The sequence below is a fragment of the Accipiter gentilis genome, chromosome 10, assembly GCF_929443795.1.
Source record: "Accipiter gentilis chromosome 10, bAccGen1.1, whole genome shotgun sequence".
Taxonomy (NCBI): domain Eukaryota; kingdom Metazoa; phylum Chordata; class Aves; order Accipitriformes; family Accipitridae; genus Astur; species Astur gentilis.
In genome coordinates, this window is record NC_064889.1 from 27574653 (window position 1) to 27589317 (window position 14665).

General features: G+C 49.8%; 1 protein-coding gene across 3 annotated transcripts in view; it reads left to right on the top strand.

Annotated features, from left to right (window-relative positions):
• Positions 1–14665, top strand: part of MAP2K4 (mitogen-activated protein kinase kinase 4) — a 104358-nt gene that overhangs the window by 80856 nt on the left and 8837 nt on the right. For all 3 annotated transcript variants that reach the window (XM_049813074.1, XM_049813075.1, XM_049813076.1), the window contains 2 exons: positions 2785–2836; positions 3252–3379. In XM_049813074.1, the coding sequence (XP_049669031.1) occupies positions 2785–2836; positions 3252–3379 (180 nt within the window). The remainder of the gene's footprint in view (positions 1–2784; positions 2837–3251; positions 3380–14665) is intronic.

Here is a 14665-nt window from a genome sequence, read left to right on the forward strand (position 1 = left end):
GGGGAGAGGTTGGTGCCTCTGTGTGGGAGCTGAGTTCCCATCTCGTGGTGCCTTAGGTGGTGAAGTGAGATGAATCCCACCCAGGGTATCTGAGTGCAGCCCTGCTACATGAGGCCCACTGTCTCCCTTTAACGAGCCCTGTAAAATTATCCTTGGCTGTTGCAAAATGAGCCCTTAGTTGCCTAAATGCAAGGACGAGGTCTGGCCCTGCAAAACAAAGTTTTGGGTTTGGGCTATGGAGGAAGGCATGTTGAAAGGTATCCCAAAATCTCTGTCCTGCTGCTGCCCATAAAATTGTCAGGCCTATTGGATTTCTGCAAGGGATGCTGGGCCACTCCAGTCTAGAGAAATCTCTGGTAGCCTTGTGCAAAGGCTCCCGAAAGTAAAAGGGAGTCTTCAGCAGGTGGGGAACCTGGCTGATGTTTTCTTGACTTACCCTGGAAGTCCTGGCCCAATAAAAAGTCAAGACCAAGCCAAACGAGTTAGTTTAGTGAGGCTGCTGGAAGATGAAAAGCTGCAGAAGTGGAGCACCATTCAGGAGTAGTGGGGAAAATGTGAGCGAATGCTGGAGCCGTGCCATGTTGGTGACAGATGGGCAAACTGCCTCTGCATCAGCCTCAGCAGGTGAATGCCGCAGTAAGCTGATGTCCTGAGCTGTCAGAGTGGTGGGATGGTGCTCAACAAGTCGCAAACCCTGACCTCTTGAAAGAATATGGGCAAATTCTGCTCAGGGACAGATCTTTGGAGACAGCCTTCTTCACTCTTCTTAGGGGCATCTTTATAAAATGTTGAGCCTACCTGGACCTGCTGCTATTTCTTACAGATAACAGGCTGCCTTGACGGCTCATGCACTGTCATGTATTTACATGTTTATAGCCAAGACTGAAAATCCTATCAAAGGCAGCTGATGGCTGTTTTGCAGCCCATGGGATGCATCATCTTACCACCAACAAACTAAATGCGTTACTGTCCAAAGCAAGGCTTGAGATGTAGACAAGAGATGGCTCGATAAGGTCTGTCCTTCCAGAGTAGTCTGCTTGGAGTTACATGTAATTCTGGGGGGGCTGGGTGGAGAAGAAGGAGATCCTTTTAGGGTTTGCAGGGTATTAGAGACACACTGGCCCACATTTTGGCTCAGACAGACCTTGCAAGGTGTTTGCCTGATTAAGATAGTTTGGACAGAGACTTGAAATGTGCTTTGAAGCTCTCAAAGGGAGTTTCTCTACTTACCCTGTGCAGACAGCAACCTGTGAAAGCGCACCAAAGCTTTAACTCCTGGCCAGGAAAATGGCCACATTGGTTGTTTCTGACCTGGGACTGAGTGATGGATTGACTGAGTAATCTAAAATTTTCCATACCTGATACCCACAACAGATCTGAGGATGTGAAGCCCAGTTGTGCTGTGTAGGAAGTCGTGGGCTGCTTGTTGAACGCTGCTCTCCTTCCTTCATGCTACACCTGAAGGCAGCCCAGCCCCAGCAGCTCCCAAGGGAGGTCCTCTGCACAGACTGGCTTTAGGAGTTAAGACAGATTCTGACTAGGTCTTGTGGTCTAGGGTTCATTTTTGTCCACTTTTTTCTAGAAAACAAATGAGGAACAGCATTTAATAACTCTAGTATGCGAATACTGGCCCTAAGGATCTTAGACCTTGAGGGCATCCAGGTCCAGAAGGTCTACATGTACACTACCCTGCTAGCCCCATCATGTGCAGGTGGGGTATGTGCTGCAGCTCACAGCTCGGTGTGCTCCACCAACCACCCTATATTTCATGTTAGAGCTCTTACCCCAGGTTGAAGAGCTGTGGGCTTCTGCTTCACCCACTTGAGGGTGGGGGCAGAAGCCTCTGGCAGGGTCAGCTGGGATTTAAACCAACATTCACTAAAATAAAAGCTGGCTTTCTCTTGCTGAAGCTCAGGTCCAAGGAGGCCATCCAGTCTCATAACACCGTGGGCCTGCCTAGAAATCAGTTGATGCTGTTGTTCAGAGAGACGTAGTAGCTTCTGCTGCCAGAGCAGAAACCTGCACTGGAGGACCAAGGTGGGCGGTGAGGAGGAGACAGCACTTCAGCTGCCTCAGAGCCTGCCAGAGCTTTTAATTACCTAAACACTTGAACATGGGGTTGGGCAAGCAGGAAGGACCAGTCTCTTGGAGTTGTTCCTCGGTGCTAGACTTCATCCTTAGAGTAGCACAGCTTTGGAGAGCTTTGCAGCACAACACGATCACCTTCTTGCCTTCATCTTCAAGGCAGTCTTTTGGTCATAGGTTTTGATGATCTTCTCAGCAAAAGCAAAACAAATTAAAATAGTGAACTTTCAGGGTTTTTTTTTAAATCATCCTGTGAAATCAGGCTCCCTAAGTGTCTCTTGATGGTGAATGATAAAATCAGAACAGCCTCTGCTGCTCCCCACACTGTTTCTGCTCAGCCAGTGGAATAGGAATAGTTGTTACCTGCTGAAAAAGTATAGCATAGGGTTTGAAATAAGCTATTACTTAAGATAATTAACATCAGAAATTGCATGACTTCACCCCTTGCTCCCCTCTCCCAGAGTGTGATCTTTCTAGGTTACAGGTGGTATATGTTTACTTAAGCACATGCCCTCTTTTATTTCACCTTCTGTTTGCAGGAAAGATTGGGAGAAAAATGCTTTTATTACATGGCTTATTAGAGCATTGATATCTCAACATATTAAATGCTTTTTCCCCCTGTTCTTGGTGCTCCAGAAGTTTAATAATCACAGGAATCTTAGGACATTTGCTTATTTTTCATCTGTTTTTCTTTCCTAGACTGTGAAAGCACTAAACCACTTAAAAGAAAACTTGAAAATCATTCACAGAGGTGAGTTCATGTCTTCTTGCCTACAAAAATAATTGCAAGAATTTTAAGCAGCCTTTGCTTCAAGTCAAAGTGTAATTAGCACATGTAGTACTATGAGTGTGAGTACAGGTTTTGCACAGGTGTGTCCCCAGTGGCTGTTTCATTGCCCCTTTGGTCTGTGCTTTTCCATAAAAGCATGATTTTAAGGTGGTTGGGTGTCTGCCTCTGCCTCCAGGCACATGGCATCTTTGGGGCTGGCTCCATCTCCTCTTGCTCCCAGTCAGGACCCTCAGCAGCAGTGAGAGCATCCAGTCACCACCCACTAAGGGGCAGTGGCAATTGTGCAGCACTGCTGGTGTTGTTTCTCTGCAGCTGCTGTTCTTGAAATTGAAACCTCCAGCTGTGACTTACTGATTTAAATTTCTTTGCCTTGCAGACATCAAACCTTCCAATATTCTTCTGGACAGAAATGGAAACATTAAACTCTGTGACTTCGGCATTAGTGGGCAGCTTGTGGACTCCATTGCCAAAACGCGGGATGCAGGGTGCCGGCCGTACATGGCGGTGAGTGGGGATGAGCTGGACAGCAGGGAGCTGGCATGGCTGTGGGCTGTGCAGGATCTTACCCTCCTTTGGCAGGCCCGGCTCAGCATGGGCCTGCCTGTCGTCTGACTGAAGTGTCAGCCTGTTTCCCGTGGGATGAGCACCCCCTTCCCAGATGAAACTGAGCTCTGGAGTGAGTGCTGCTGCTGGCAGTGTCAGTGAAGGCATCCAGGCTGTGGCACAGTGACCAAATTCCCTTTTTTTTAGCTGGGCTCCTTTGCTGCTGCCAGTGCTGCGGTGCTGGAGCGGAGAGCTTCTCTGTGCCTTCCAGCAGTGCTGGCTCATGCTCCAAAACAAACACTGCATGGGGGGAGGCAGTGCCGTTGGGGTGTGGGTTTTTCTTGGTCTGCAAGAAATCCATTTGCTACGGTAAGATTATGTCACAGGAGTTATTGCAGAGCGGAATTATAGTGATTTTTGCAAACCGCTTTAATTCCAAGTGTGCTGTAACTTAATTCCAGGAGAATGTGATTCTGGAGAGCAGCGGTAACAGAGCAGCTGCATGGAAATCACTCGGGCTGAGCTGTGGCTCCTGGGAGTCTGTCCTGTTTGTTTGCTTCCCTCCCCCCTCCCAGGAAGAAAAACTGTGGTGGTGATTTTTGAAGCTGTATGAGGGTTTTAAACACTTCGGTGCATTGTGCTGCGTCTCTTGGTTTCATGTGAGCTGAGGATACCTTGTGCAGGGAGCTCTGTGTCTGCTGCTGTCAATGTAACTTTCATTTCAGTGGATATATTTAACTCTCATTGCTTATCTCATGGCTCTATATGCTGAAAAATACTGTTTTCTGAACTCTTTTTATCTACCACCAAGGAGACAAAAAAGGAGTATCTCTGTCTTTTAAGGTACAGTGCCCATCTGGTCCAGGTAACGACTCTCATATGGCTTTTGTCTAACTGTGGTGTCCAAGGCAAAACCTGTCTGCCCCAATTCTGATCTGTGCAAGCACAGAGTCTGAATTTTGGAGCATTTGACCTTTTCTTTTCACTGTCCTCATAGCAGAGCTAGTTACTCAATGAGCTGGACAGAATATTACAGATGAGTACTGTCATTGGAGACCAGTACTGTGGTACAGCAAAGTCTGTGCAAGCTCCAGACCTATGTAATGTAGTGAAACGGGGCAGTTTGTTTAAATAAAGACCTTGTGAGGCTGCAGAGAGGGCAGAGGCATGTCTCTGCTCTGAGCAATTTTGGCAAGTGCATGGAGCTCCCCACAGGGAAGAGGATCAGTCAGAGCTGCCCAATTTGTTGTGTTGGTAGGGCATGGGATGCTGAGGGCATCAGGAAAGAAAGGTGCCCCAGGAGGGGATGGGAGCCAGTGCAGTCTGAGCTAGCCTGACCCAAGGATGGGTATTTGCATCTCAGTCTGCAGGCACTTCTGATAGCATCACTCTGTGGAGTTACGGCTCTTGTTGACTTTTCCCTATCCTCTGAGATGTGTATCAGGTCTGTAAATAGGGCTCTTGAAAAATTTCTCTCTCCTTTTCCCCTCCCAAGTGCAGTGGGGTATAATTACAGGAATTAATGTTCCCACTTTTTCTTAGAACTGTGGGTAGATGGTTAGCTTTGCTCAGGCTGTTGGTTTGGTTATGACATGACAGTTACTGGCATGTCTGTAAATAGCTGCGCTGCTTCATTTCCCCTGGGACTTGGGTGGGTGAGTGCTTCCGATAGCTCCTTGGTTTTCCTCCCTGTCTGTGCAAATGTGCTCTGCTCTGGAATTTGTGGATCTCCATCACCAGCTCCAGACTCTGTTGGATTTTTAAGTGAGCAAAAGTGTTTCAATTCAGTTTGTGTTTTTAAGAGGCTTGGCATGGTACATGGTTTGTGGTACAAGCCAGCAGCTGGCGAGTGGTGTGGGAGACGGCTGGCCTCTTCCCTTCTGCTCTCCTGATTCAGTGACTTCTCTCCAAGTACATGAGCATTTCCATGTACCAGGAAGCCTGGGAAATGGGGAGATGTCCCCAGCACGCAGGCTCATCTTCCAGCTCTTTCTCCAAGCCAGCAGAGGCTGATGGCTGTAGTGATGCTGTGATCAAACCTGAATATACCTGGGAAGCAGTCAGGCCAGTCACACCCCTTTCAAAAGGAAGACAGTGTTATTTTTTTTCAGTGTAAAACAGGCAAAGGGCATTAGCTGTGTTCAGCCAGGGAGAGTCTGATAAGGGCTGCTGGATGATGCTCCCTGACAATGAGAGCGTGTTGCTCTGCAAGGCCCACTTGGCCCATGGCACTTGCAGTAATTCTTGTAGCATGAGCACTTGCCCACTGAAGGAACCTGGTAACACCGTGTTCACTGGACCTAGGTCCTCAAGTAGCCACTGATAACAATAACGTTGGACGTCAGTCAGCTTGACTGTGAGCAGTCTGATTAGGCAGCAGGAGCCGTGTCCAGCTGCTAAGCAAGTGCTGTGTGGCTTAACCAAATTGTTAGAGCTGCCACAGAAAGCAGCGTATCAGCCTTGGAGCTGCCAGTGCTGGAGAAGTTGTTCTGCTTTTGGCTTTGAATTCCCCTGCGATCGTTATATTGAGTAAAGGCATACATGTTGATGCCTTGTGTTCTCTGAAAGAAAGAAAGGAAAGACTGAGCCCCTGTGCTGCCCGAGGTGGCAGCCAGCCCCCAGAGCAGACTGGGCTCTTTGCTGAGCCCTCCAGAGACCTATGCCGATGCCAGCATTCTGTGTTTGCTCTAGGTGAGGTTTCACAGCATGCTCACAGCAGCTGTAAACCAGCAGTGGGGCTGAGATTGCTCCCGGCCAGCCCTTTGTCCACCCCCTCTACTGCTCCCTGGCGATCCCTGCATTGCCTCTTGCTGTGGCGGGTGCTGCTGATTTGGGTGAGAGGGGAGGCTGTGTGAGCCATGCTGAAGCTGGTGGTCCTTGTGGCATTACTGCTTTTTGCCTATTTAATGCTCAAGTGAACCCAGTTTCTGTGTCAGAGAGGAGGGATGAGATTGGAAGTGCCTGGTTTAGGTAGGGGAGGACCCAGCCAGTGTGAGGATGGATGTCCTGCCCTGCCCTGCTCCTTTGGGACCCCCTCCAGGGGTAGAGTTTGATGGTGTCACATGTGTCCTTGGTCCCTCAGGTCCTTTTCCCAGGTCACCTGAGAGCTGCCCGCTGCAAGCTGCAGCTGTGCCTGAGTGCCAGTGTCCTGTGCTGCTTTGCCCACCCTCCCCAGGGCTGCCCGCTGGGCTCTCCCTGAAGAGTTGTCAAGATGAGGGGGTGGGCAAGGGGTTGTGCAGTGCTGCGGTGTACAGAGCAGCCTTCTTGGTGCTAATGCATGATCTGTGACCCAGCAAACACAGTTCTGCTTGTCCCTGCCTATGCAGGAGTAGAGGGCCAGTGCAGAGCCCTGTTGCTGCAGTGCTGCTGCAGACCAGCGCTCAGGATGTGTTTCCTGCTCATCATTTTTCCCTGGTGAAGATGGGCAGTCGCTGCTGGCCTCAACATCCAGAGCTGAGTGGAGGCTGTGTCCCTGTACTCAGATGGCTCATGCAGAGTTCAGGCCGTGCATGGAAAAGGGAAAATTCCCAAAGCAGGTGACAGAGATGGCTCTAAGCCGGGCTCTTCCAGCCTCCCTGTGCACATGCAGGGAGAGGCTGCAGGGATGCAGGAGCTCTCTGAATCCTTTACCCAAGCAGAGCTGCAGCAAGAGCCTCTGTTTCAGCTTCACATTCCTGACCCAATGCCCAGGTTTTCATCAGGCTCAGTCATTCATTTATCTGAACAGGCAGGCTGTTAGTTTGAATTCATGCAGCTAAAATCCTCTTGGATGCTCCTGAATATTGCTGTGCGTTGGACTTTTTTTTTTTCCCCTCTGAATCTTGGCACCCAGCCATAATTTTTATGACTGAGAAAACAAATCTGGGAGGAGACTGGGAGACATGTGGCACCGTCCCTCTGCAAGCAGCGCAGACTGGATCCAGGCTCTGCCGCCCGCGGTGTAGCAAATGCCGGGGGAGATGCCTGAGCTCTGAGCACAGCCCTCTCTGCTCGTGTGCTGCTGCTGTCACCCGCATGTTTCAGGGGTTTCAGCTGAGAACATAACCTCCGCTTACTCATTCACCGACTAAAACTGTCTGTGAGGTTCGCCCAGCGTGGGACTTCTCCAGTCTAAACTTGGCTCCTGACATCACGCGGCGCAGAGCCCATGCCGAGCAGCTCCACTGCAGCACTGAGCTCGTGTCTTTGCGTTGGCGCTTCCACCCCCATCCTGCCGGGGACGCAGCAGGACAGGATTTTCCTCCTCGCCCGTTTAGACGCTTGTCTGCACAGGCAGTTTATATAAACCTGGGGAAGCATTTCAGCAGCTGCCTGTGTAAGCAGACCACTTGGCCAGAAGTATTGCGGGCAGGATGTGAGTTTTGTGGAGGAGAGTATTGAAATGGGGGAGAAAAGTCATTTTGGCCACTGGGATTTACGTTAGAAGTTCCTAAAAGTCAGGTTTGGGAGATAGTTGCCCTTGGGAGGCATTGGAGGCTCAGCTGGAAACAGCAGGCTGCTCCTGCTTGCCATGGGTTTGTTCTGCGTGGGGCACGGCTGGCTGTGCTGGGGTGGCCCATGGTAGCTCCCGCAGCTGTGATTAGCTGCGAGGTGGCTAATTGGAAGCCATAAATAGCAGAAGATGATCATCAGGGCAGTGAAGATGCAGAGAGGGATGGACGAGGCTCCTTAGGGCAGGGTCAGGTGTGGGGAGAGGGAGCGAAGGGTTGTGCAGGCCCCAGGTCCGCAGGTGTGAGCCTTCTGTCCTCCCTGAGCCTGTTTGGCTCTTGCCACTCGTGTGGGTGAGGCTGGGGGGGGGGGGGGGGGGGGAACTCTGCTTCAGGAGTACCCACGGGGATTTGCAGGGGTATTCTCCACCCCTGTGCCGAGCCTTTTCCTACCAAGCATGGGAGCACCCTGCATGCCTGTCGCATGCTCGGCGCAGGCTGGGGGGCTGCTGGAGCCGCTCAGCAGCGCCCCGGCCTCCCCTGACGGCTACCCTGGCACCGCTGTCTGGATGCAACCGAGTCCAGCCTCCACCTCCTCCATCTGTTCCCTGCTGCGGCATGACCCTTGGCAGTGGAGCAGGCAGGGCACGACGGCCGTGGCAGGGAGGGTTCAGGACCCACGAGGGTTCAGGACCAAATACTCAAACCTTTGCAGAGCTCCTATTTCCCATAATGTGGGAAGGACCGGGGTCAGGACTAGACCTGGGGGGTGAGGGTTATGCTTTGCAGGTGCAAACTTCCGCGGGTGATGAGGCCAGAAGGAGAGACAATTGAACGCAGCTAGGGAAGCCTCCTGATCCTGTACCCAGACCAACAGCTTCTGACTGAATGGAAGAGATCTTTAAGAAAGAGAAAACAAATTTTAAGGCTCAAACTACTAGTGACTCCAGCCTGGCCCTATCTGAGTTGCTACATGATGATTCATCTTTGCTGATGACCACCTGCATTTTCTTGTGCTTGATTTCTGGTTAGGACACGTGTAACTTCATCTGTAGACACCCTCTCGGTTCCCTTTCTCTGCTGCATCATATTGTCCTCTACGATCGGAAGTGATCCCCTTGCACTACCTCCTGCTGGAGTCCTTTTCAGTATGTGTTTGAAGGCTTGCCTTTTGGTTAGGCATTCAGGCTATGGAAAAATAACTGGGCTTCCTACAATTCGGTCCTTTGTAACTACCTACTTCAAGGACTTCTAGAGCATGCCCACCAAAATTGCAGGCCCTCAGTGAGGTTCTGTGACAAAGTTACATAGCAGGGCTGAAATGATACCTTACAGCCCTCCAAAACTGCTGCCGCTCTGGAGCTTGGCCCTGTTAACCTAATACAGTTCTTGGAAGCAGCGGTGGGGATGGCACTGAGGGGATGTGTCTGGGGTACTGGAGGGTGGCCTTCCAAAACAAAGCCAGATGGAGAACACCTCCAAAGTCCTGAGTTAAAGATGGCCTCTTCAAGTGCTGGAGAATTTACCATAGGGCCCATGAAGTTGTCCTGGTCATTAATTGTGCTCCTAATACTATATTTTTAATACAAGTAAGTCTTGTTTTAATGGATGGCTCTGGGCTCTTGTTTCCACATCATTTGCAGAATTAAGCAGTCCTTTACTTGCCCCAGCCTCTTTCCCCAGGAGGTACTTACTGACTCTGATGTAGTCGCGTCTTAAGCTTTTCTTTGAGGAGATTAGGGACTGAGCATCTTATGCCCTTAAGGCAGATTGGATTGTATTATATGGCTGTGCTATAAACTCCCCCCCCTCCCCCCCATTTTTTTAGCATCCTTTTACAAACATAGACCCTGAAATTGAGCAAGCTTCCAGTGTTTGTATCTCCTGTGGAGTGTATAATAAGAGCAGCGGTTCCTAGCGCATCATCCCAGCTACACACCTTTAATATTGATGGTCTTCTGGGATTTCATGCTCTCTTGTCCTTTTCTAGGAGCCTGTCTGTCACCCCAGAGTGCTGCTTTTTCTGTGTCTGGTTGAGTGAGTCAGCATCCAGCCAGACCCCAGCTTACCAAACATTCAAATCACACTAGTTCTTCAGGAACCCTTATTTATCACACTAGCAATATTTTTATAATATGCAGAATTTAGCAACACTAATTTTATATTTTCTTGGATATTATTAGCAGTAGGCCAAGGAAGGTCACCTTTGAGGTCCCATTATAAATCCTTCCTTTCCCACTCAGTAGAGTCCTTTTAACAACAGTTACATTCTGAACTCTATCAGTGAAGCCATTTACTGCTGCAAATTATTGATGCTTGATTTAGTTGCAGTCCACACAATGCACTGCACTAGTCCAAGTTTACTACAGCCACACATTTAATTTTTTTAACAAGATGAATAAGGTAGTTGAGAATATTCTGTGCTAAGCCCAACAGGACCTCGCTGCCTTCATTAATGTTCCTGCCAATCCTCCTGTGCCTAGCAAGTGTCCCCCGTCCACCAGTCCATCACATTTCTGCGATCTTCCTGATTTTGAGATCAAGGAATTCAAATGCTGTTAGGAAAGCCAGCTGGGAGGGGATGGTAATCTCATGCGAACGGAAACCAGTGCCTCCACCTGGAAAATGCTGCTAGAGAAGTTTTTAAATGAAACATTCTCTCAGAGTAAATACGTAAAGGAAATAGGAGGGGAGGAAAGGCCATTCTCTAGAAACATGATCTCTGCTGATAATCTCTGTGCAGCCACAGGCTTCGTGGCTGACCTGGGGAAGAGGGAGGGACAGGAAATCAAAGAACAGAGGGGATTTTGGAAGGAATGTCTGAATTCAAAAGTCCAAGCAGGGATGAATATTTTGGCTGGAGTATTTTTTGACAATACTACTCTTATCTCCTGTGTAGTGTAGAATTAACAGTGTTATTGCTGCTGTCCTAGAGGTGGTAGACTGAGGAGCAGGGGGAAGCTGCAGATCCACCTAGCCAGCACAGACAGAAGAACCAGTGCTGTCCACTTCCCTGTCAGCTCCTCCACCCATCACACTGTGTGTCCTTTGCTCTGCTGCCTCACACCCTGGCTGAGGAGCTGTGTCTCCTCCTGCAACTAGGGCAGGCTGCTGCATAGGATGCTGCACGACCCCTGCAGCTATTGGCGCTGTGATACAAGCCCAGAAAAAACAAAGCGTTAATAGCTTTTTCATCGACCACCTGGTACTGGAGGGGCGGGTATAACCTTAGAAAAGCCTTTGCCCAACACAGTGTGACTGTGATGCCTCACTTGCTCCTGTGAATGACTCATGTGTGTGCTTTTAGACCCAGGCTTTTGCAGCACTGAGGTCACCTTCTGTGAGCTCCTACGTGCCCAGGAGGAGATCCAGAAAGCTTATTAGGCTTCACTGCACGTAAAGATTGAGGTCTACGTGAAATTAGATACCTCACCTCTTTAGCAGCCAGTAGAAGAATTTGGTGTCACCAAAGGGAGATCACTGTCAGCTAAGGGAGAGCCTCTGAAAATTCCTGTAGAGCAGAGCACGAGTGAGCGGATGGATTTTCACATCTGTTTGGAGCTCCAGCACCTACTGTAGGGTTGCATCTTGGGCACTGAGGTCTGCTTGAGAACCAGCATGGTGAGTCCCCAAGGACAGTCACCTCACAGAGCAGACTGCCTCTTTTCTGGGAGATGGTGGACATGTTCACAGGGCTGGTAGTGAGCATCTCCTGGGGAGGTGAGCAGTCAGGCTTTTCCTCAGCCTTACAGGGTCTGAACTGCCAACCCAGGGCTGTAGGGAAGTCAGGGAAGGGACTTGCAGGAATGATACATCTGGAGGTCTCAGTGAGCAGATGAGAGGGAGCTGCATGCAGCATCCTAGCACTCTGGAGGAGGAGGAGACAGGAGAAGCAGGTCCGAGAGCCCAGCGAGTCAGTGCCTCCTTGCCTGTCCTGCTTTGTGCCCGTCGTGTACATCCCAGCCTGGGCCGTGCTGTGACACTAACACTGGACATCACTCTGTGCTCCGGTTGAGTGTATGAGAGTCCTGTGTAGGGGAGAGCCCTTAAGGAAGAACAACTTGTTTTTCACCGTAGGAATATTCTTGAGAATTACAGCAATGCACAAAGTGAGTGACAACGTTTTCCTTTACTGAACAGCAGAAGAATTTCCCAAACGAGTTATTTATGGTCCTAAAGATGGTTTCCATTGCTGTTGCACAACCCTGCAGGCAGCTGTTCAGAGACATTGCTCCTTTCCTTGCTGTGGCTTCAGTTTGGAGTTGGCCCTGAGAGCCAAGTCACTCGGGCAGTGACAGATACTTCTTTCTGTGAGCACTTGCTGAGCCCCCTCACAGGGCACTGCCACCCAAATGAGAAAGCCATGGTAATGGGGTCACCACCGTGGGAGAGATGGCATTTTTGTCTTGAGCATCCCTAACAAATACACATTTGGTATTTCAGTTAATACAACAGCAGAATAGCTTGCTAGGGAGCCATGGCTCTTGCGTGCAAGACTTGTAGCCAGTTTCTGTGAGAGCAGTGAATGTCTGTTAATTCTGGCTGTCCCAGTTCGTAACTCACTGTCTGGTTTGCAGCTGAATTTGGTGCAGATGATGCTGCAGCCCGCAGAGCCCTGCTTCCAGCTGTGCAGTGCTTTACCTTGTTCCTGCCATCAGCCAAAGCCAGGGAGGTCCCTGGACTTCATTCATTTCACATGTTTTTTAGTGCGAGAAGATAGTCTCCAATGGAGCCTGGTAGCTTCCATCGTGCATCTGTCCGTGCCCATGGTTGGAGCAGAGAAAGAGTTTGTATAGTGTAGATTTTGTTCTGCTTTTTGTATTGCAAAAATTTAGCTCTTTATGGTTGTTCTTTGTTCCTGGTGACCTTTTATTTTATTTTAGTTTAGGGATGCATTGACCTAAGTAGCAAATAAGAGTTTATTATGTACCTTTTAATGCCATGGAGGCAGTTTTGAATTTGCAGTGCATGTGGGATAAAATTCCCTGATGATATAACCAGTGAAAATCCAGATCAGAGCTTCAAGAATTGGGTTTTCCCAGAAATGCTACTTTACTCTTTAGCAACATGAAACAGCTGAAGACTGCAGGGAGTCATGTGTGCATGTGTCCTTGTGTCACACCCGGAATTGCATATCTTTGCTTAGCTGGTGGTTTGGAGGAGAGGGAGGATCAGTTGCCCACTTCTGCTCATTTTTCAATCAAGATGCTGGTGCTTAGGTGGACACTGAAATAGAGAGAAGCCCTGTGGCAGCCTGCACCCTTCTTTGATGCATTCATACCCGGCCCCTTCACACTGTCAGCACATCCAGTGGTGGGTCTCAGTCTCAGCCATTTCCTTTCCTCATGCTTGGCATTAGAAGGACACCTGGCACAAGCTGGGCTTTGTCTGCAGCCCTCGTTCCAGGTCCCTGGAGTGTGACACACTGACTCTTCCTTTGTTGGTGCTAATTGCTCCCATGTCGTCTAGATGGAAAATTCCCAGGATTATTTCTGCTCTGTGTTTAGATGGGATTTATTTTGGTCCATCCTGCTTTCCCTTTAACTGTGCCACCACGGTCTAGTGCCGAGTCCCTGTTCCTTGTCTTTGCTCTGCTTGGTCGACTGTCTCACCAGTGCCACCTACCTCACCAGTCCCTGTAACACACAGCCTTTTAGTACTTCGCGCCCTGCCCAAGATACCTGCTCTCCATGCAGCCCTTTAATTCACTGTGCTGCATGGAAAGCGAGTCCTTCTGCAGTCTGTGAACTGCTCTACTCTGTTGTAGCACATCCCTATGGATCTGCGGTGTGGGGGTCCTGGCACTGGCCAGGCCAGCATCCCCATAATTTTGCGCAGCCCTGTGCTGGCTGGTCCCTGGTGGCAGCCTCCTGATGTCATGATGTATCCCCAGCAGCACGCAGGGCTGGGCCACCCGCCACCGTTCCTGCACACCAGTGTCTGTCGCACGGGCGGTGTGCCCCACAGGGCTGTGTGTAGCCTGCTGGCCACAATGCTGTTGTGCCTGAGGGATGGGAAAGGAATAGCTCGATGTCCTTCACACCCACTCTCACTGCTGGCTGCTGGAACCTAGAAGGGAGAAGGATTCACCTGTGTCTGGCAGGAGGGGTTGGAGGCAAGAGAATGCAGTGAGAGCTTTGCACAGAGGGAAGGCAGGACTGGTGTTGCAGGGCTGCAATCACAGCAGCACGGTACCGGGCATGCTGCTGTGCTGATGGAATCTGGCTGTTCTGGGGCCTGAGACCCGGGAATGCTGGAGGGGCTGTATGGGAGCTGTAGGAAACAAGGCTGTTGGGGAGGGACAGGCCCATCATACTGCCAGTGACATGAGACAGGGCAGGGTAGACATAGCATCACTCATGAGCATGATTGATGAGAGTCTCTGGAAGCGTCTTTTCAGCTTGTAACCTTCTGTACAAGCGGACAGAGGAGGTGCCTGCCTTGCCACATCTAATGCTGGTCTGTTGTTGATGCCATGTTCTTCTATGCACCTTTCTCCTGCTGGTATTTTCCACTTGCTTTCTCATGAATATTTTGGACTGTTCACAGATACATATCGCTGAGAGCATTTTGATTTTTTTTGTACCCATTAGGTGATGTTATTCCAGATGTTACTTCCAAGCAGAGGACAGCTTTGATTTATAAGTCTGAGCTCCTCTTGTCCTTCCTGAGCCTGAGTGTGAGCCAATGCTCACCCACAGGCTCCTCCTTGAGTTGTTTTGCTTCTTACTGAACAGTCCAGTAACCTCCTGAAACATCCAAGAGCATCCACGTCCTCAATGTTTGCTGCTTATCAAACCTTCAAATAAGCAAGTAGCAG